The sequence below is a fragment of the Sorex fumeus genome, unplaced genomic scaffold, assembly GCF_029834395.1.
Source record: "Sorex fumeus unplaced genomic scaffold, SorFum_2.1 ptg000055l, whole genome shotgun sequence".
NCBI classification, from domain to species: Eukaryota; Metazoa; Chordata; class Mammalia; order Eulipotyphla; family Soricidae; genus Sorex; species Sorex fumeus.
Window position 1 is genome coordinate 2,044,221 of NW_026606112.1, and position 19,842 is coordinate 2,064,062.

The window sequence follows — 19,842 nt, forward strand, 5'->3', positions numbered from 1 at the left end:
GTCTCTGTTGTGGGCTGCAGAAATTTAAGTGACAGAGACACAAGCATGGTGGGTGAGTGGCATGTATAAAGGTTTAAGGAGAAAAAGAACAGCTGAGAAATCTAACAAATGCATTCTGGGCCTTTGGAACAACTGTTGCCATGAGGGACTGTCTCCAGGAAAACTGTCCTAAGGCCACTTCAGAGTGATATGACAGAGGATCTAAGGTTTGAAGATATTAACTCCACTGCAGTTTTCTGCTTACTAGAGTTAATTTGGATAAAATGTGTAAAAATTAAGCCAGATAACAGGAAACGTGGACATGAGACAAAAATGCCATTGAAACATAATAGTCATCAATCAAAATGATACTGTAAACTAAGCACGATTTAAAATTTGTACACGAAATGAAAGTTGTTCTAAAGATTCCAGGGTTTCATTACAAGTGGAACACCATGGGAAATGGCACACTCACAAGATTCTCAGCCTGTCACCAATTTCCTATTTCTCTGTAGTACCTAGATTATGCTAACACGTGCTGCATTAGCTTAATATAGTTTCCTATTCATCTCTTGTGGATTCTCTAAAGAGGATAAGGAACTAAGACAGGATCCAGCAATACCACTTCTGGGTATTGGTCAAAAGAATTGAAATCAGGATCCCGAATACATACCTGCACTGCTATACCATTCAGAAGAGCCAAGAAATGGGAAAATGAAGTGTCTGAATGGATAAGGAAGACCAGGCACATACATATGGTGGAATATGATTCAGCCTTTAAAAAGAAGGAGCCCTTGCTTCTGACAGCATGGATGGGGATGATGGACATTTGCTCAGGGCAATAAGCTCATCACAGAGGAAATTTATACTTAGTTCAGATTACCAGGTGTAATGAGAAGGTCAAACACAGAGAATCAAAGAATGGTGTGGTAGTCTCTAGGAACTAGGGAAGAAGGTGCAGGGGAGCTGCTAATCAATGGGTAGGACGTTTTTATATAGATGAGCAGAGTGAATGAATGAATGAATGAAAGTAATCAGGAAGATAACACTGAAGCTGTAATTATCATCACTATACTGCACCATTAAAAATTTGTTCAGAAGCAAATCTCATGGTGTGTGTGTGTGTGTGTGTGTGTGTGTGTGTGTGTGTGTCTTTTAAATTGAATCACCGCAAGCTACACTTACAAAGCTTTCATGTTTGAGTTTCAGTCATACAATGATAGAACACCCATCCTTCCACCAGTGCGTATTTTCCACCACCAATATCCCCAGTATCCCTAACCATGCACCCCCAGTACTATCCCTTGCCCGCCTCTATGCCAGACAGTTTCCCTCTTTCTCTCTCTACTTAAGGGCACTATAGTTTGCAATACATCTTTAGTAAATTTTAGCGAAAAATAACATGAGCTAAAAACAAAGATAGGGGTTAGAGAGATATAACAATGGTTACAGTGCTTGCCTTATATGTGGCCTAACCAGGTTTGATTCCCACAATCCCATATGGTTCCCTGAGCACTTCCAGGAGTGATCCCTGAACACAGAGCCAAAAGTAAGCCCTGCACAGCCTGGATGTGGCCCCCAAACATAAAGTGGCCAAAAAATTTTTGAGGGTCAACTTATCATAAGTTTCTGTTGGTGAGATAAATTTTGGTGAGAGAATGACCTGTGATTTTCTTAGATGCAAAATGAACCAGCTCCTCCAAACACAACCAAATCTGTAGAACTCCAGTTCACTGTGACTTCAGTTGCCAAAAGCGTCCCTTTCCACGTAATTCGAAGCCATCAGGCCTGCATACTAGGCCTTTGTCACGAATCCCTTCTTTGTTTCTTAACCAATATACTTTAGAAAAATAATAAACCCAATCTCAACACAAGACTCCCTTGGGACGAGGGAAGTAAGTAGACTTTTGTAAACCAGCCACTTTTTCTACAGAAAAGGCTTCTCATTTCAAAGGCACTGTTTCCGAGTGGCATGTAAAGAATGAGCCATTTAGGATTAGTGAAAATGAACACGCCAGCAACAACTGAAAGCAACATATTATTTCTAGGTAAATTCTAACAAATAACTGATCACACATCCTTGACAAGGACAAGGCCTAATCAAGCTGCTCGCAGCTCACTCTTCACTGCTGTTTCAATCATCAAGTACTCTGCAGAGGCATGCCTTCAGGCTCAAACAATGAGCTAGTCCTTCTTTGCTTGGAGTCAGGAACGGTGATGCAATGGGAAAAGCAGGAAGTGGGAAAACAGGATGGAAACATCAACTTGCCAAACCAATTCCACACTCTGGGCATGCACAAAGCCAGCTGGGCCAGCCTAGACCGGCAGAGCTAACCTGGCAAAACGCTGCGCTGCTGGCCGGACCCTGATTCCCGCTTCCTCCAGCCTTCTGCGCTTTCGGGTTTCAACAGCATCTTTCTCTTCTGCCCGGGGAGCAGAAGGTTCTGGGGAAGCCCCCTCTGCAGGAAGCTGCTCCTTACCCCTGCAGGTGGGTGATTCTAACCCGCACTCAGGAGCCTTCCCAACAGGATCCTCTGGGTCGACTGCATCCTCTTCATAAGGAGAACCCACTTCACTTCCCTCTTCCTCTATTGTTTCAGGGTAGCTGGTGAGTTGGACAACAGTGTTCACCAAACCATCAGTGTGGATGGAATAGGGGGGGATCAGAGCACAGGCCTTCACCCGGTCATACCTCCCCCCGGAAAATAACCCATAGCCTGCAAGACGATTCAGGTAACAAGACGAAAATGAAATACAGCCAGTTGATATTTATGCGTCTATGTCATCACTGATATTAAAAGATAAAAACTTTGTCAGTGAAGGCAGAGAAACCCCATGTTTAGGCAATAATGAAAAGTGAACAAAATATTCAGGGGAAAATCATAGCTAATGAAGATGGACGATTAGAAACAGCCACATACCCACCTGGAGTGATTAGACCTATACATTTCTTTCATTGGCCTGAAAGGTCTGGGAAAGCAGCATCCTTATTGTACTGAATATTGGGCCCCTACTGTCCAAGATTCAGTACGTAGCTTCTAGTAGATGCTCAATAAATGAACAAATAAATATAAAGACATAATCATAGATAAGGGGGAAGGGAGTAGAAGCATAATTTGGGTCAATTAATTTGGGCTGTTTCACACATTGTTGAGAGGTACGTTTTAAGCCCCCCTTTACATGCTTGAGCTCATTCCCAGATAAATTCCCAACTGGACAAGTTAAGTCTTCGCACAAGGTGAGGTATCTCTTTGCCCCTAAACAAGCAGGCACAGGAGTCCCCACTGAAGCATAGTTCTGCTCTCCACTTCCTGGTTTTATATCTGCTGCTTACCCATAGCTCATAAATTGAACCAAGGATACACCTTCTGCTCTGTGTACACTAACAAAATGTCCTGCAGTGACCCTTCTTCTCCCTCTGTTATCACAAATGGCAAAGCCAATGAAATACATCTCCTTTCTCTACTCATGTGTGCTACACGTTGGCTTTCCAGCTCTGCTTTCATTGTTATCACTCAGAGAACAGTCATGAAAGCAGAAGCAGATGTCAGAACCTGTAGAACAATTCACGAACGTTTTTTAAGTTGGAAAAAATGGATGGAGGAAATTCCCAAGAGTCAGCTTTACCTGCTAATGAGACGAGCATTTGTGAAATCTCACTTAGACTCTGGCGGGAGCAACTGTCTCCTGAATCCTGTCCCGCCCACCCTGAACTGTCCTCTCACCACTACATTCTGCAGTGGGGACTAGCACCCCACCCCAGCTCTCAGACCTCACCTGAAGGGCCTCTCCCCACCCAGGGGGGAGGTAGCAGTACTCCAGCTCTTGCGATACTCCTCTCGCTCGGCCTTCTTCTTTCTCAGGGGTGCGGGGACATAGGCCGTCTGGTTGCTCTTGTTCGGGAGGTACTGGTTAAAAGGCACAGCTGATTTCGGCTCACCATGAGATGTCCGTCTTGCAGACATGTCATCTTTCTTCACATCTGGCAGCTTCCGATGAGGCAAGTCAGATTCCGAGTCACTGCCTCTCCCTGGGAAGAAGGGGATGGATGCTGAGTGTGGGTGCTGGGCTGAGTTAGCAGAACAGCTCCCTGTGGTAAGCCAGGAGCACTTGGGAGAGGCTTACATCTGCGAGTTCTGGGGATTTCTTCTACTCATTTAATACATCTCGAATATATTTACATAAGTCTCTGGGAAAAACTCAATATGAATCAGGGAAAATAGGAAAAGTCAGATTTAAAAAATAGAGGTAAGCCTAACTCTGAGGATTATAGTTAGCAACACATCCGTCATCAAACTAGACCTTGACTGTGACTAGATAAGTACACACATGAAAAAAAACTCTAATTCTTATCTACACCCAAAAGTTAGACAATTTTAATAGATAAATGTGTGCATGTGAGGAATATAGGCATATAAAAATAATATGGGTTTAGAAAAATGGCTGACTTAGATTATACTAGAAATTTGGCTTCCAGGAAGTGGTCTGAGCTATAGTTAACACATATTACTCGATAGGGGTAAGAGAATCTTCTCTTCTGCTCTTCCTGTGACCCAATGAGCTGTTTCTTTTTTCTTCTGGCCCATGATATTTTCTGTCTTGTGTTTGGAGAACAAGGACTTTCTATGACATGTTTTAGAAAATGCAAAGAAGTTCCATCCTGTAAACCTCAGTCTTTGTTAGGGAATAATTTCAATAATTAGATTGTATTCTGGTTTCCTGAGCCTCATCGCTATAGAGTTCTAAGATCTATTTTGTGTGAAGTTGTATTTAAAACACTATCATTACAGGTAGTACTTACTTTAATGTTTGGTGAAAAAAAAATGGTGTGTGTGTGTGTGTGTGTGTGTGTGTGTGTGTGTGTGTGGTATAAGGAGGAAGGAGAGTGGGACTGAACCCAGAACTTCACACATGCATGGCGAGTCTCTACTGCTAAGCTACAACCCTGGCCCACTACTGGTTGAAAACTCATAATCAATCAGAGTGCTGTGAGATTACTAAACTCTATTAATAGCAACTGGAAATTGACCAGTGTCCACTTAAGAAAAGAGCCTTCAACCAAATCAGAGATGGCAGCTCCTCAGGGCAGGTAGGACGCAGGATTAAGTCAGATCCTTTAGAGCTCTTGACAGTAGTAATGAGACTTTGCATGTGTTATATCACCATCAAGGCTCATTTTCCTTGTACGTCAAAGAAAGATAATAACACCTACTTCCTCGGAAGTTGAGAAGATCCAATATGAAGATCCAATATGAAATGAATGGTTTGGAGGAAGTGCTTACTAATTGCTAACTCCTCTCTATGTCCTCATAGTTCTGGATCTGTGTATAATAAGCTGTGGGTTCCTAGGATTGTTTATAACACTTGCCTGTCCTTTTCTGTAAAGATAAGAACAAAGTTATTTGTCCCAGAGATTAAATGGTTTAATAACTTTTCAAAGACTGCAAAAGTTAAAAAACTTTTCAAAGACTGTAAAAGTTAATGATCATAAGCTATTAATTATTTCAGGTGACATATACAGCTTATGAATTATTTACGTTCCTGGGTCCCTTCAGAAGTTTTGACCATTTCACTGTTTGTCAGTTTGTGCTTTGTAAATCAGGTCCTTTCCTTACCTGTCCCTTACCAAGATGTCTCAGTGACTGACTTGCTTTATAAACACTCTTTCACAGCACCTTACCATACTCTCTAGATATGCTCGGGGGACCATATGGTGTGCTCAGGAATCACACCTGGTGGCATTCAGGGGACATTAATGATGCTGAGGATTGAACCTGGGTCTGATGCATGCAAGGCAAATGCCCTAACTGCTGTGCTATCTCTCTGGACCTGACATGATTTCTATTGCATAAACATTAAAACAGCCTCAGTGAGGCAAAAAGAACTCCTTTTTCATGCTGATTAGACAGCTATGTGACTTTAATTTCTGTTCCCTAGACCATGAGCACAGAGTTCCTTCTTAGAAAATGTTTGCTTAAATCATCCTTAAATGAGGAGAAGCACTGTAGTTGTTGAATGAATAAATGAACAAATGAAAATCTTTCTTCTATCAATTATGGAAGCTTAATAATAAACTAGAGTTGTCTCGTGCCCTCAGCTTTAAAATCCTATAATCTACAAGCCTCGTGTACAGTACCTAAAAATATATTATCTATAATCTACAGAGTGAAGGTCTCAAACCGTGTTGTTTCATACAGAAGCAGATCACCACCACCCTTCTTCTCCCTACCCCAATAACCCTGGATAAATCCTGCATATCAAGGAAAGTTGATTTGCAAATAGTAATGTAACTATGGATTGAAAGATAAGGTCTAATTTTAGCTCCATCTTCTGCTAGCCATGCGACTCTGGAAAATGTAAACCTATGTAACTCTGGGTCCCCATGGCCAACAGAGATGAAGTACAGCTCTCCTGAGGAGTTACTGAGCAGGTGGAGTGGATCTAGAAGGGCTTGCTCGGCACACTCTGGGTAAGTGCTGAAGCTCCTCTCATCTACAGTTGGGGCTTCTAATGCTCTTGACTTCACGTAATCCTGAGAACATGGAAAGATACTCAGGTGACTCCTCTTCTTGCATTCCCTAATAGGAAAGTGCAACATGACAGTATTTTATTAAATTCAAACCCCATTTCCACACTGGGGCTACCTTTCTCTCTCCTGTAGTTTCTAGAAGTCTTTACTCCTTTTTACTTATATTTGCTACAGAGACCCTTAATTCTTTGCTTTTTTAATGCTCCTCTCTCACTTTTTGGTTGTTTGTTTGCATTTTCAATTTTTTTTTATTTGGATCAGACCTGGCTATGCTCAGGACTTACTCCTGGCTCTGTGCTCAGGTATCACTTCTGGTTCAGAGACTATTTGGGATGAGAGGGATTAAACCCAGGTCAGCCAAGTGCAAAATAAATTTATGCACCCACTGTTACTACTCTGGTCCCTCTCTGGCTTTCTTTCTATTTTTTTATTTTTTGGGTCACACTCAGTGATGCTCAGGAGTTACTCCTGGCTCATGCACTCAGGAATTACTCCTGGTGATGCTCAGGGGACCATATGGGATGCTGGGAATCGAACCCAGGTCGGCCACGTGCAAGGCAAACACCCTGTCCGCTGTGCTACTGCTTCAGCCCTTCTCTTGCTTTATTTCTTTGATCTCTTATTTCTCTCTCTTAACTCATCTTTTATGTAAAAAAGTATCTCTTTAATAAAATTCACATTATTTATAAAACATGATCTTAAGTTTCAAAGCACCAGGATGAAAGGTCTTGGTTTTCTTATGCCCAGTAAATCACCTCAGAAAGTGCACTGGTGGAAGGAAGGAATTGTTCATCCAACCAGAAAAACAGATGAGCTGAAAATTTCCCATAGCATCCATCTTAAGTAGCTCTCTCGTCCAACTTCTACTGGATCTAGAAGCCACCCCTTCGGGATACACTCTGCCTGCTCAGTAACTTCTCAGGAGAGCTATACTTCATCTATGTTGGCCATGGGGACCCAAAGTTACATAGGTTTACATTTTCCAGAGTAGCATGGCTAGTAGAAGATGGAGCTAAAATTAGACCATGCCTCCCAATCCAGAGTTACTACTCTTCTTCAGAGTGACACTGTCTCTACTAAATGGCTAATGGGCTTCAATCGTCATCAAGGGAAAGCTGGATAATTTTACCATGAGACTCCCCAATTGATTGATTCTGAATCTAAGGAAATATATAGTCAAGACTTGTTTTCTTAATAAAGTTCTTCTAAATTTCAAGGTGATTATTAGAATGAGCAATTGTCTTGATTAACATTCTTTTAAAAATATACCATAAGCTGGGGGCTGGAGCAATAGCACAGCAGGTAGGACCTTTGCCTTGCACGAGGTCAACCCAGGTTTGATTCCCAGCATCCCAGATGGTCCCCTGAGCACCGCCAGGGGTAATTCCTGAATGCAGAGCCCAGAATAACCCCTGTGCATTGCCAGGTGTGACCCAAAAAGCCAAAAAAGTACCATAAACTATTGCAACCCAACAACTATTTGAATAAAATTATACTACATATTTTAGGTAGATAAAAACATGTTGATTTTTTGTACAAACCTCATTAGGTCTTGATTAGTTTACCAGAATATAAACCTGAGGATTCAGGCTGATTGGTGAAATTTGTGTGTGAAACACTCGCTCATGTATGGTGCTTTATGAAGCTCAATTTTATGTTATTCTTTAGATGGAAAAACATTTATAAAAAAATACTTTAGTTTACCAATCTTAATTGCTGCAAACTAAACTATGTCTTGGCATACAGTATTAGTACTCATCATCTCAAATCCCTTCAAGAAATGGTCCATTACAAATTCAGAACCTATAATCTGGTGACAAATAATAGACCAGGGTATTTAAAAATAGGACAAAGAAAATAATTAATGTTTTAAAACAATAAAACCACAAGAAGGAAATAGTTAAGATAGATATAGTTAAAGGTTTAGTTTAGTTTAGAAATTGTTAAGGTTTTGTGTAAACAAAATCAGTCTTTTAGTGATACTAATACTCAATTAGATCATGCATTTGACATGGGAGCTTCTTATAAAGTGGGTGGTACTGAAGATATCATAAAAATTCAGGCATGTTTTTCAAGCAGCTTACAATGCGCCATGGAATTCCTCAGGAGTCACAAACTATGTGGCCTCGAGGCTAATCTATTTGGTTAGAAAATTTAAGAAACAAAAGCATCAGTTGTTGAATTAAAAACATCTCAGAGGCAAAGAGAAAGAGTGTGGGTAAATGAAGCTTATATCTTTTTTTTAAAATGAGAAATAAACCAAATATTCTCTACCAGTCTCAGTGTAAGTTAATCCATCAACACAGCACTAGGCTATTATCTTCCCTTTGTCAAAGTACAAAGGTGCAAGCTAAGTGCAGTAAAATTTGCTTTTGGAGACTGGCATGTGACATCTCTGCCAGGCTGTGTTATGAAGTAAAAAGTCATCCCCTAGGGACAGAATCAAATCCATGGGATTTAAAGCCAAGCAAACCTCAGAACAAACACATAGGCTAGTCTGAGATGTACCCAGCTCGCTGACAGCAACCTGTGTGGGCACACCAAAGGTATTCATAAGAGTGGGGCAGGCTGCATGAACCACACTGACCAGTTTCCACATTCCCAGAACTTCCCTGAGTGACTGTCATGTATTTCCTGTTTGCTGGAAGTCGATCTGTGGTCACCTCTACGGGTGTGGCACTCACTCAAACATTCCCTTGCTCCTTTCCATAGCGGATACTCCTCAGGCACACTTTATGAGCTCACGGTCTGCACAGCCTCTGGCTCCCTGATACCCAGGGAGGAATGATGTCACCCATTTTCCAACAGATTATTTCCTTGAGCCAGTGTTTCAACACTATTCCTGCTGGCAGAACCAACCAGCCTTCTAAGCACCAGGGGAGCAAAAAAACCATGAAAAGAGACTTTTCTTTACCCTTTAGAGTGGACCAGGTTTTAGCGAGGTGAATGGGAGCGCCTCCCTTCCCTAGGGAATGCCGCTGGCTTGGGACAAGGCAGCCCTTGTTCATGCGTATTAGGAAGGTGCAGACCTACCATCGCTGCTTCCCCGGAGAACTACATCTGGCGAAGGTGTCTGGCGGGAGCGGGAGCCAAAGGAATCTAGGCTGTCGAAGGAATCATCTCTGCCGTGGCGCGGAGGAGACAGGGAGTCGCTGCGCTCCGAGTCCCAGCAGTCGATGTAGCCACTGTCCCGAATGCTACGCTTGGGGCTCTCAATGTCATCTGTCTCCTGCGCCAAAATAAATCAAAAGGATCATAGGCATTAGGGACAGAAGAGCAGAGCCTACAATATCGGGAAACTGTCTCCAGCGGTGTCTGAAAATCCTTTCTGCAGTCAGGGTGAGAAAGGCTTTGACAACCAGTTATTGAATGCATTATCATCGACAAGGCAGCACTTCATCCCCAGCCTTCCCAGACCCTCACTTTCCCAATCAGAAAATCGCACCCAAAAAACCCCTCATCCCCCCCACCCCGCCCCAGTAACTTACACTGCAGAGTTTCCAAAAGGAATGAAAGAATATATGAAACTGAAGTTTGATTCACAAGAGCGCAACAAGAAAGGAAAAGAAGAAAAGAAAACAGACACAGTTAACCTGGCAGGGTCTTTCAGAATCCATAGCTGCATGTCTGTCCTGGGACCAGTCCCGGGTTTAGCTTGCAGCTGCTTCTGTTGACGCTATCTGGCAAACACATGCAGCATTGGGTGTCCGCAGCAGAATGAATTCAGTAAAATCCTGGAGTTGCACGCTTCGAACTCCTTCTACCTTGCAGGGAAATTCCTGCTCTGAAAGAGAGCTATCTTTCCGAGGCAAAAACTTTTTTTTTTCAAAGTCAATGAAAAATATGCAAAATGCTTTTCCTGATGCCTCAGAAGAATCCAGGCATGCTCTCACTCTCTTGGCCAGCCCTTGGAGCCGGGGGAGCAGAAAGCACTTGTGGCTGACCCACATGTTCAGCGCAGTGAGAACAATGGCCGCCTTTGACAGCCCGTGATTATAAATTCTTTCCAGCGCAAGCAGCACATACTAAAACACTGAAACTCCAGCAGAAGAAAGGTCAGTCAAAGCCATCCTCACCCTCTTATTATAAGCAAAGCCTTGTTCCTGCCAGTGCCTCCGCATTAATTACAATCGTTCAGGCTGACGAAAACAAAAATAACTCCAGTCACTCAAAGATAAACCTCAGTTTAATCTCCCCCAGATTGTGGCTGGAAATCAGGGCTATGGATGACATTGGCAGGGGCGCATGCTCTCATCTGCAGAGACTGGAATATTGCACTGTGTTTCCTGGGATGTTCAAGAAGGTCCCCTCCACGTGCCCAATAGAAAGAACAAATAAATATTCTCCGTGCTAATGATTTGGGCAGCTGACTGGATTAATAAAGCCTGCTGAATGCCTTTGGTAGGAAACTGCTTAGGGATCAATTATCTCCAGATTCTCTGTATCACTGCAGCAGGATATATTGGAAAGAAGGGCTGGGGGCTAGATTGTGTGACTGATATTTACATGTCATGCACCCGTTTTTGCATAAAAAGCTTGGAGTGGGAGAGAGCAGAAGAGCCAGGTGAAGAGCAGAGCCAGGAAGTCTTCATCTGAGGATACAATGGTTGCTCCTAAGGCAGAGGTGGTCCTCAGTGCCCCAGTGAGAACTGCCCACGTGATCCTTGGGGACAAGACAGCAATTCTGGTTATGGAGATTAAAGCAGTTTACCTGTGGTTCAACCAGAACTTAAACAAAAGTCAGATCTGACTAGCTGGAAAAGGGAAGAACTCATGACTAACTAAAAAGTTTCGATCTAAATTGGAACTAGATTTGAAATTAATTTCTTTGGAATACAGGTAATTATCTTGGATTTTTTAAAAAAATTTATATTCTCTTAAGAATAGACCAAATGACAAAAAAAGTGAAATCACTTTCACTGAGCACTGACAATATGTTTGCAGTTCTGCTTGATAGGTTGGCAGCTTTCTGGCACTGCTCATTAAATCCTCACAATGCCCTACCCTACCCGTCCCCAGGATGTAGTAGTCAGAGTTGTTTTTTAAGTACAGAAAAGTGAAGAATCAGAGAGATCGGGGCCCAACACACAGCCTAAAGTTCTGAGTGCAGGTTTTACACACACATGGCCCTGAAAGAAACAGGTTTCCAGGAGCAACCTCTGATGAGCACAGAGATGGGTGCAACAATATGGAACTCTGTCTCCGAAGCCCAACTAGTAAAACATGGCAACGAGCTACCATCAGCACAGTTTCTTTCAGCTACTGGCCAGTCCTACATCCTCCAATTTTTGGAAGGATGTAAAGCCTAAATCCTATTTGGGACTCCAGCCTAGATGGAATCCCTCTGCTTATTTCCACTGAAATTATTGAACTAGAAATATTGTTAAGGGGTTTCATCCTGGCTCCACTCCTTATCATCTGTGGACCTTAGGCAAGTCATCACATCACATTAAGAGCAACAATCCTGGGAAATGGCAGACATTCAGAAAAAAAAAATGCATCATACATGAAGAGCTAAAGAAGTGTTTGCTAAGGATATCGTTACTATATCCTTATAGTAATTAGATCCATCCAGATCCCCAATTTTCCAGTAGGTTGGCACTCACACCCACTATAAGAGGCCGCATAACCTCTTATAGTGTAGGTCGCCCTCTCAGAGAACCCGGCAAGCTACCGAGAGTATCCTGTCTGCACGGCAGAGCCTCACAAGCTCTCCACAGCATATTCGATATGCCAAAAATAGTAACAATGATGGGTCTCATTCCCCTGACTCTGAAAGAGCCTCCAATGTGGCACCGTTGGGAAGGACGAGTAAATCAATAATGGGATGACAGTGATACAGTGATAATTATTAGTATAAGGTTATGATCACTACCGTATATTTGGATGTCATGCATAAATCCTATAGGATTTATAAATGGAGTTAAGGGCATATAGATTTCTATATTCATGCTAATGCTCTCTTATCTTGTTCTCTGTATTTATCTTGCAAATACCCTGGATCCTCTTTCCAATCAGAGCAGTGGGCCTCAGGGTCCTGGACTTCAGGTCCATCTAAAAATGACACAGTTTACAAGCTGCTGGATACAGCATGACAAAAGTCCTCAAAGAGGCTCTTATAAAAGCCTAAATTGTAGCCCCATAGCTCTTCCCTGCAAACCACAGGAAAACAGAAAGCAAGAAAGAGAAAGTCAACAAGATTCTTGGAGCGAGAGCTGCCTTCTTACAGTTCACTATGGGAAAGAAAAACAGACCCACTCTGTTCACAGCTGCGCAGACCACTTGGGAGGAAGCTCCCAGCAGATGAGAGCGGAAAGCCCAGTGGCAGTGCCGGCCATGAAACATGAAAGCCAGGCAACCTGCAATCACCCTTGGTCAAGTGGGTTGCTTGAAGCCATGGGGTAAAAACAAGAGGCTGGTTCTTCATCCACAAATGCAGAGGATGGGCATGAGCTAGGAGACCCATTTTGCCTCTCAGTTCACCAATTCACCTCTTGCCAAGCCACAGAAAAGATAAGCCCACACAGAACCAAGTAGAGACAAAATTCGCCTTTCTTGCAGTGGGGGAGAGGAGTCTTTGTTCTAGGATCAATGCTTTTCATCTACAGGCCCTGGAATCTTCTACAGCGAGCACTCGAGGAAGAGGGGAACAGACTCAACCATTATTTGCTCTAGTAAATGTGTGTTCATGAACAGGGTGAGAAATACCAGCTTCCAGGATGGTCTTTGGATTATTTCATTCATCTGGTCTTTTCTTAGGCTCCTTTTGTCAGAGATAATGAGAACCAGCTCGGGTTGGTGGATGACTTATAGTATCGGAGAAAATCCAGATGCCTCTGTTTTACCACTCAACATTTTCTGCTGCTTCTATGATTTATAAGGTGACTAAATCCTATTTGGGAGTGTTTTCGGGTTCTACTTTTCCATGATCACCCCTCTCCACACTGCCCCTCCTCTTCTCTGGTGAGGCAGCAAATCATCCTGCAGATATTGGCGGTGGCTGGACCTCTGCAGGAACAGTTCTAGGGCTGGGACATTGAATCTGTTGAAATCAATCAATGCCCAGTTCTCACAGGTCTTATGCTCTAGTGGGGAAGACGCCTTCCCCGCTTCAAAATTTAAAAAGTCAACAGAAAAACATTATGAATGCAAAGATGGGTCATTAGTGTGATTTAAAAAAAAATTCAAGCAGAATTAAGAACCCATTAGAAGTTGACAATGGTTGCTACTTTAGGTGATGTTCTTTGTTCACACTTCACATTTCCCCCTCTTGATTCCTGTTCTGTAACACTCCTTATCTCCCACTCTAGTGCTTAGGTCAACAATAACACCTGTTTACCCATAGTCCAATTTCAGGGATACAGGCCCCACCTGAGATCATTCAAAGGGATTAGTTTGATGGAGCCAGTAGGTGGGAGAACTTTGGTTTCTCTGGGACCACACCTGGAAGCGGCCTCTTTTCCCCTGCTGAAGGGGAATGTTTTCAGGGGAGCCAAGAATCGAGGAATGAAACAGAAAGGAAGACCCTTGACTGCTGACTTTCTCCTTCTAGTCCCCGAGCTTTGTTTCTCATTCTTCTCACTTTGGGGGCCACGCTCACTGGTACTCAGGGATTATTCCTGGCTCTCTGCTCAAGGATCTCTCTAGGCAGTGCTTGGAGGACTACACTAGTGCCAGAGATTGAACTGGTGTCGGTCATGTGCAAGGCAGATGCTTTATCACCTACGTTATCTCTTTGGCCCACCCCTGAGATTTCTAGGGCCACCTCATCTTTGTGGTTGTTCCTTCGATTGTTTTCTCCCTTTGCTCAGCTCATGTGTCATATGAGAGATGGTGCATGTCGTTCAGTGAGAGGCCAACGTCACTTCGCTTTCATGGACCCTTTTTTTTTTCAAAAAAAAAAACAACAACCATATAACAGCAACTTGCTGTGACATTTACTCCATGAAGTGTTCCCATCTATAATATAGAACATCACAAGTTGCAACAGAGGAATGATTTTAAATATCTTCTCATGAACTGGAAAAATGACCATAAACTATTTCTGGTCAGCCTGCACCATGAAAGAAAACACTTCCATTTCAAATATATTTTAACTTTTCTCCACAAAGAGAAGATATCCCTCCCTATCTCTTCTCCATTTTATCTCCACCACAAACACCCACAGTTTTTATCTGAAATATCTTCCACTTTTTCCATGTTTTCCCTTGCATCGAGGAAGGCCTGTGTGACCGAGTGCAGGTGTACAGAACGTCAGAGAGGTGGGGAGGGTATGACTTTTCAGAAGGATATAAAAAGGGTCTTTCTCCCCCCCCCCTCGTTTCTTTCTCCTGGTGCAAATAATAGTGAAAGTTTCTGTCTGTGCCGGAACAGAACATGGATTGAGGATGGTGAATAAAACAGACCCCAGGAGCCCTAGCCTATTTTGATCACAGAATCCCTCTTTCAGTCTTGGGTTGTTCAAGTCCAGGTCACATTCCTCTGAGTTAGAAATGAAATTTCAGGAGTGAGCGACAGCACAGGAATTGTGGTAGTTGCCTTGAATGTAGCCAATCCCAAATCAATCCTGGTGCCATGCAGTCTAAAAGCATCATTCTACCCATGGGTCATCCTACTGAACCGCTGATAGGAGGCCCAGGTTCCCTCAGCACCACTTTAGAGCCCCCCAAATTAAATTGTATCTTAGTTAAGCCACTGCTTGAGCTTTCTACATTTCCCATCTGAACCTGACCCTAACTAATATATTGAAATGATATATATTCTAGGAAAACTAATATTTACAAGTACTGGCTAGACTTGCAAAGTCCATATCAATCACTGTCTATTTTATACAGAGGTTTGGGAGCAGCACAGCTGGATATTTTAGTTTAATTATGCTTTGCTTAGTGATGTCAACCCCAAGACATTTGAAGTAATTTCCTGTCTCAATAAAAAGGGAAGTTGGTAGCGTTGAGAAATCAACAGATTAGAGAAGAGTTGAAGAGTGTAAGAAATGTCATTAAGGAGACTGAATCAGATTTTAAGGAAAATCAGCAGAGATTTAGTTTCCTTTCCTTAGTTTTATTTTCATGTGTTTATTTTGGGGGGAATTTGTGGAGGTCACACGTTGTGGTATCCAGGGACTACTCCTGGCTCTGTGTTCAGTGGGTAGCTCCTGGCAGGGCTCAGGGAACATGTAATACTGAGATTGAACTGAGGTGCAAGGCAAGTGCCTTAACCATTTATTCTCTCTCTTCTGCTCCAAGGCAAGGTTTGTAAATAGGTGTGTGTGTGTGTGTGTGTGTGTGTGTGTGTGTGTGTGTGTGTGTAAGATAAAGAGAGTGAGAGAGAGAGAAAAAGAGAGAGGAGAGAGAGAGATCAATCGATTATGATCCAAACCAAAATTTAATGTAAAAACAGCAAACATTGGGGCTGGAGTGATAGCACAGCGGGTAGGGCATTTGCCTTGCATGCAGCCCGACCCGGGTTTGATTCCCAGCAACCCATATGGTCCCCCGAGCATGGCCAGGAGTAATTCCTGAGTGCATGAACCAGGAGTAACCCCTGTGCATCGCAGGGTGTGACCCAGAAAGCAAATAAATAAATAAAAATTTAAAAAAATTTTAAAAATAGCAAATATTTAGACTTTGCAAACTAAACCAAAATTTACCTTTGTATTTCCTCAAAGAATGGTCAGATGAAACAATAATGGATAAGCAAGAGTTAAGATGAAAACACAATGTGTTGTGTTTGATTGAGGGATTGTGTTTGTTTTATTTTTTAAAGGAATTTAGCGTACAGAGTTTTGTTTATTTGTATTATAACCAAAATGAAAGCTTTGCCCATGTATAAATATACAAGCCACACTTACTCAAGCTGAATGTGAAGAAAAGCATTAGGACTATTTGCTTAAAGGGAAGAAGAATTTATTTGGAAATTGGGGGGGAAATTCTTGATTTTACCATTAAAAGAAAAATTGTAAAGTACTAACTTTCTGAAGGAGGGCTTACTAGTTCATTTAGTTTTCCTGTTAGAGAAGTATGGAGGAGGATTGCCTTAATTAATCATGCTGAATTATGGGCCTTATCCCAAGTCCATGGATGCCAATGTTTACAAATAAACTAACAATTCACTGGCGTGGACTGGGTGGGGGTTTTTCTGGGCGGGGGGGGGGCGGTAATAACATATCCTAGTGCTCTGTACAAGTTAATATCTCTTTGCTAAATCCTTCCAATGTATGTGCATGCAGGAACATTGCACTGTTTCTTTGACAAGTTTCCATTTTAGGTGGGTTGTTCTCATCACTATATAAACAAAGCTCTAAAGATGGTACAAAATGTTTTCCAAATTTCGAGATCATTCCAATACAAAGGACGTAAAAGGCATAGCCTAGAAGAATGTGTTTCACTGTTCAGAGCCTGTTCTGAGTAGAGGCCTATGCAAGAACTTGGCTGACTCAACCTCTCCCACACCAAGATCCTGATGGGTAAGCAGAGAGATCTTTAGGACAAAAATGCAGGGCAAGTCTTCAGTTTAGAATAAGATGGCATTGTCTCATTCCAGCATCCAACCACTGATATCGTTAGCATCCAGAGCCTTACACTGATAGATGAAAGTTGCTCTTTCGGAATTCATGTTGGCTAGAGTTCGGCTGTCCCATTCTCCAGTGGGCATCCCAATTGAGGTCGGTGACAGACAGGAGGCAAAAGATGATGAGGGTTGTTTACTTGAGGGCATATTTGGCTCACACAATCCCACCTCACAGAGTTCTAAGGATCTTAACAACATGCAAAATGAGTTTCACCATATCTAAACCCTGAGGAATAGAAAGAAAAGCCAGGTTACCTTTCTCAGCTGAGTCAGCAAGCCTTCGAATTCTTTCAGGTTCAGCGTTGCTCCGCTGTAGAAAGTGCAGCTGTTTGCTGCTTTTCCCAGCCAGTATATGGTTACCAGTACCTGCAGGACAAACCCATGCACACAGTAGAATTTTTTCCTTCAGAATTACTTCTGAATGTGACTCCCCCCTCCACTCTTCCAAACAGTAAAGCAAGATAGAGAGAATACACACCCCACTGGTGTAAGAAAAAACACCTCCCAGAAGGTAAGCATCAATTGCAAAACCATTTGAATAAGAACCCAACACTTTATCATTTTGCACAAACATGATTCAGGTGAAAATAAGACTCTTTTTTCTTAAAAAGAAGTTCACTAATAAGAAAGTCCACCTATAAGACAGCAAGAAAGAAAATACAAATTTTCTAAAATTATCCTCGTTATAGGAAGATTTCACAATTGGAAAACCAAACTTTTCAAAAACCCTGGAGTCTTTATACCTAAATAAGTGATGAAAGGGATAGTCAGTTTACTTTGAGAAAGAGGCTTTGAAAGACCAATGATTTCTACTTCTGGGCAGAGAGGGTCTGCTAAGACCAATGGTAAAATCCCAAAGGAGTCACAAAGCTTAACTAGTGGTTCTCAGCACTAGATCAACACAATAGATCAAATTCAAATAAGAAGAAAGCAACAGAATGAAGAATACAACCTGCAGATTCTGAGCTTGGCACTAGTTAGAGGTCCATTCTTAGCCTGGACAAGGATGCTGCCAATTCGACAATCTTGCACGTTAAAGAATGCCTATGAATATTCAATGCTCTGCAGATGGAGTACTAGATTATTTTTTTTTTGCCTTTGCAAAGGAGCTCTCCACAGAACCAAACGCCTTCACATGGCCTCTCCCATAAAAAAACAGCAGGGATTGGCCGTAGACGATCTTCTTAAAACTGAATTATAGGAAACTGGAGCTTGTAGAAAAGCAAAGACTATTACTTTATTTTCACATTAGGTCTTAACTGCTTCAGTAAAAAGAGTATATATCATACCTCACTCCACTTGCTAGGCCAGAAAATGCTTTGGTCAATATGATATGTACACGTGTGGCACATATGGCAACCAGCCCAAAATCTGGTCCTGTGTATCAATATTCTGAGGTGATTCAGTGTTCTACCTTTGTAGGAAGAGTTTACTTCTGGAATTCTTCAAAACCTCCAGTTCTTTCTTAACTGACTGCATACAAATAAATTTACAGAGAACAGACAATTCTGAGGTTGTCACAACACTTGTGTGCCTAAAATATAAAGTTCTCTTGAAAGGTATCAAAGAGGAATGGAAGATAATGTGTTTGAGACTATGGGTTCTTTATATGCTTAAAATTACATGGTAAAGAAGGGTATCCACCCCTCATTCTCTAGTGAGAGAGGAAGTAGATAACAAGACCATAAATTACAATGCATCCTGGAAACCAAGAAAAAGGAGATGGTCAGAGTTCATCTTTAAGTTGTAGAGACAGGAAGTTATTTCTAACGTTGATCAATGTAAACTTGAAATTAAAGATTATGAACACACGCTGTCCTTTGAAAGTAAGTTTTAATTTCAGAAAGTTGAGTTGGGAAGTGCTTGTAAAAATTCCAAAGATGAACAGACAAAAAAATACAAACAGTATGTATAGGGCCATGGCAGTTAACCCTGTTCGTATTGTTCTGATCTCTCCCCAAAGCAACTACTTAATTTGATAACTCCATCTGTGCTGATCAACGAGAAGGAGCTAACGTTAGGGCTAAGAGAGAACACTTTGTGTTTAAGAAACCAAATCACAAACCAAGAACAAGCATCCATTTGTTTCCTTCTGGATTAAGCATTTCTCTAATTAAAATGAACACCTCCCCACAATCTACCATTTTAATTTCTTCATAGTTGTTAATTATTCTATCAGAGGAACATATACCTGTTTTCTAAAAAGAACTCTTTGCAGAAAGGCATTGAGCTGAAGACCCAAGTTTTACACTTGAATCATTAAAGTCAGTAGGAAAAAGTTTGCCAAGTGAATTTAACACACTTACGTTTTTCAGCTTCCTGCTCCAATCAAGGCTCCTAAAGAAAAAGAAACATGATTAGAATAGCAGTTTTTTTCACTTTGATTTCCACTCAAATGTCCCTAAGATTTACTTAAAAGTAACTAACATGTAAGATCAGGGAACTCAAATTATTCAGGGCTTTGACTAGAGATTTCAGGCACCAAATGAAATCATTTAAGCAAACAAAAACATAGAGGAAGAAAGTTCCATAAAAAAGATGAATGCTTTGTAACATCTGGAAAATGAAGAATTCCAGTGAAAAGTGGGACTGTTTTATTTGTATTTTCAGAGCTTAAATGTTAAAGTAAAAAATTTGCCTTGATTACAGACCACTGTCAAATTGAAATCTGATTGTTCTTCTACAATCTTTTTCATGCAGCATTTTGTTAATGTTCTGAAACCTTCACTAAACAGACCTAAAAATATATGTACAAAAGGCACCAC

General features: G+C 41.7%; 1 protein-coding gene across 21 annotated transcripts in view; it reads right to left on the bottom strand.

The window, feature by feature from the left end:
• The window catches only part of LIMCH1 (LIM and calponin homology domains 1), a 394,191-nt gene that overhangs the window by 93,317 nt on the left and 281,032 nt on the right, over window positions 1–19,842 (bottom strand). For 12 of the 21 annotated variants that reach the window (XM_056125512.1, XM_056125510.1, XM_056125501.1 and 9 more), the window contains exons 5-8: window positions 19,384–19,414; window positions 17,333–17,443; window positions 9,542–9,737; window positions 3,757–4,009 (exon numbers count right to left, since the gene is read on the bottom strand). In XM_056125512.1, coding sequence (XP_055981487.1) covers window positions 3,757–4,009; window positions 9,542–9,737; window positions 17,333–17,443; window positions 19,384–19,414 — 591 coding nt within the window. Of the gene's footprint in view, window positions 1–3,756; window positions 4,010–9,541; window positions 9,738–10,101; window positions 10,394–17,332; window positions 17,444–19,383; window positions 19,415–19,842 lie in introns of those variants that run through there. The other 9 variants (XM_056125514.1, XM_056125508.1, XM_056125513.1 and 6 more) reach the window with 2 other exon arrangements.